A 1,750-nucleotide genomic window follows, 5' to 3' on the forward strand; every position below is an offset into this window, starting at 1 on the left:
ATTAATTATTCATTCTCCATTTTCTGTGTACAGCTTCTGCAAGAAAAGAAACACTTGGAATGCTTTGGGGTGATCACTAACTCTGGTGATCATGTTGATGTATGATATAAGGCTACTATTAGTACGTTAGTTCTATCTTTTAGAGTTTTACTGTCTGTCTCGGCTTAGGGTTGTTTTAGTTGTCTTTTACAGTTTTACTCTTACTCTTACTCTTACACTCCATTCTTTTGTAGTTTTCTTGACTAAATCATATATACAAGTTTGCTCTACGACCTTTGTCTTCTAATCTGTTCCATCGTTATATGTATGTAAACATCGACTATCTTGTAGATAACGTCTTACGTTTTGATATCTCGTAGCGTGTCTGAGTTTTGGAATTACTTGAAGCTGTAAAAAAACTCGGCAAAAAAATAATTAATCCATTTTATGCATATTTTTATTAATTCGTTTTAGCACTCTCTTATTTGAGATAAAAACTGTGTTTATGATATCTTCTCTCACCGTCGCTTTCCTACCTCAGTTTGATCTTTATTGGCTGATCAAAAGCAGCAGCCACATGTCCACAGTTTGCGATTGCGGATCAGTGAGAAGAATCATGAGATTACAACAGCTTTCTGGTAAATTACATTACAAAATGTTATCCAAAACACTATTTCTCTTTAAATGTCTTCTAACAAGACTCCATTTTTCAGGCTGAGATATATAGTAAGACTAAAGAGGGGTGGGCGAAGTCACGAGTCATTGGTTTCCAAGAATTTGTTCGATCTCCTTACCCAACTCTTTTGTAAGCTTATCAGCACGATCGTCGTGCCCACCAGCAAATGTGTATACTCTGAACGCAAACTGAAATGCCCTCCAAAGTGTTTTAGCCCATTTTGAAGTCTTATTCTTCGTATTCGGCTTTGCCCATCGTGATTCTGCAGTAGTTTGCGATGCAATCTTTGCCTCTCTCTTTTCCTGTGAGATTTGAACCGAGAGGCTTTCGGTTAAATGGGTATCAAAAAAAGTGATCAGAAAGTGTGTTGCAAGTATTAAGGTTTTGATCTCATTGGTTAGTCTTACCTTCAATGCCAGTTCCATGCAGCCAGAAGAGATATCAACCATTAATTCCTTAATCTGAACAAGGATATTGAAGTCGAAATGGATGTTACTGGCCTTGAACTTCTTTTCCTCTTCTGCTTTGATTCGGTCTAGAGTTTCAATCTCTTTTCTGATCTGTTTCAATCATTCTATTCAGATCAGTTCAGCTACCTGGAAAAGGAAAGAACCAAAAAGAAAGGCGAAGAAACTATAGCAAAATCACTTTTCCTATGACTTGCCTTTGCAAAGTAACCTTCAGTCTTGTCGAGAAGTTGGTCAGCCGGGGACTCCATCTTCCAGTTCTTTAGCTCTTTGATTATACCCTGCATCTTCGAGTACAATGCAACAGCCATTCTTATTGCTTCGAGTTTACTATGCGGAAACCCTTCACATCTTGCTAGAACCTATATAAGTTCAAACGTTCTTGTGATCACAAAATCAGAACATATATGATGAAGACATGGATCACTTATGTTGTCTTCACAGTTTACCTGTGTTTCATCTTCTAGTTTGTCAAGAACCGATTCAACACGATGGTGTAACTTCTGAAGCTCAGTAATGTCCTTATTCTGGAACTTGGTAATCTCTGTCTTAAGCTCCTTGATTGAATTCATATATACTCGAACATCCTCTTCTATCTTCTGAAAATAAGGAGACCTGTGTAGCCATA

At 37.4% G+C, this 1,750-nt stretch overlaps 2 protein-coding genes across 2 annotated transcripts in view; one reads left to right on the forward strand and one right to left on the reverse strand.

Annotated features, from left to right (window-relative positions):
* The window catches only part of LOC104739739, a 6,132-nt gene extending 5,858 nt beyond the window's left edge, over positions 1-274 (forward strand). Inside the window, exon 14 of the mRNA XM_010460182.2 lies at positions 1-274. This exon is cut by the window's left edge and continues 1 nt beyond it. The gene's annotated coding sequence lies outside the window, so the exon portion shown is untranslated.
* The window catches only part of LOC104739738 (uncharacterized protein At4g04980-like), a 5,331-nt gene continuing 4,017 nt past the window's right edge, over positions 437-1,750 (reverse strand). The window contains exons 7-9 of the mRNA XM_010460181.1: positions 1,320-1,484; positions 1,063-1,215; positions 437-957 (exon numbers count right to left, since the gene is read on the reverse strand). Coding sequence (XP_010458483.1) covers positions 739-957; positions 1,063-1,215; positions 1,320-1,484 — 537 coding nt within the window. The 3' untranslated portion in view covers positions 437-738. The remainder of the gene's footprint in view (positions 958-1,062; positions 1,216-1,319; positions 1,485-1,750) is intronic.

This window comes from Camelina sativa, chromosome 14 (assembly GCF_000633955.1).
Source record: "Camelina sativa cultivar DH55 chromosome 14, Cs, whole genome shotgun sequence".
In the NCBI taxonomy this organism is placed as follows: Eukaryota; Viridiplantae; Streptophyta; class Magnoliopsida; order Brassicales; family Brassicaceae; genus Camelina; species Camelina sativa.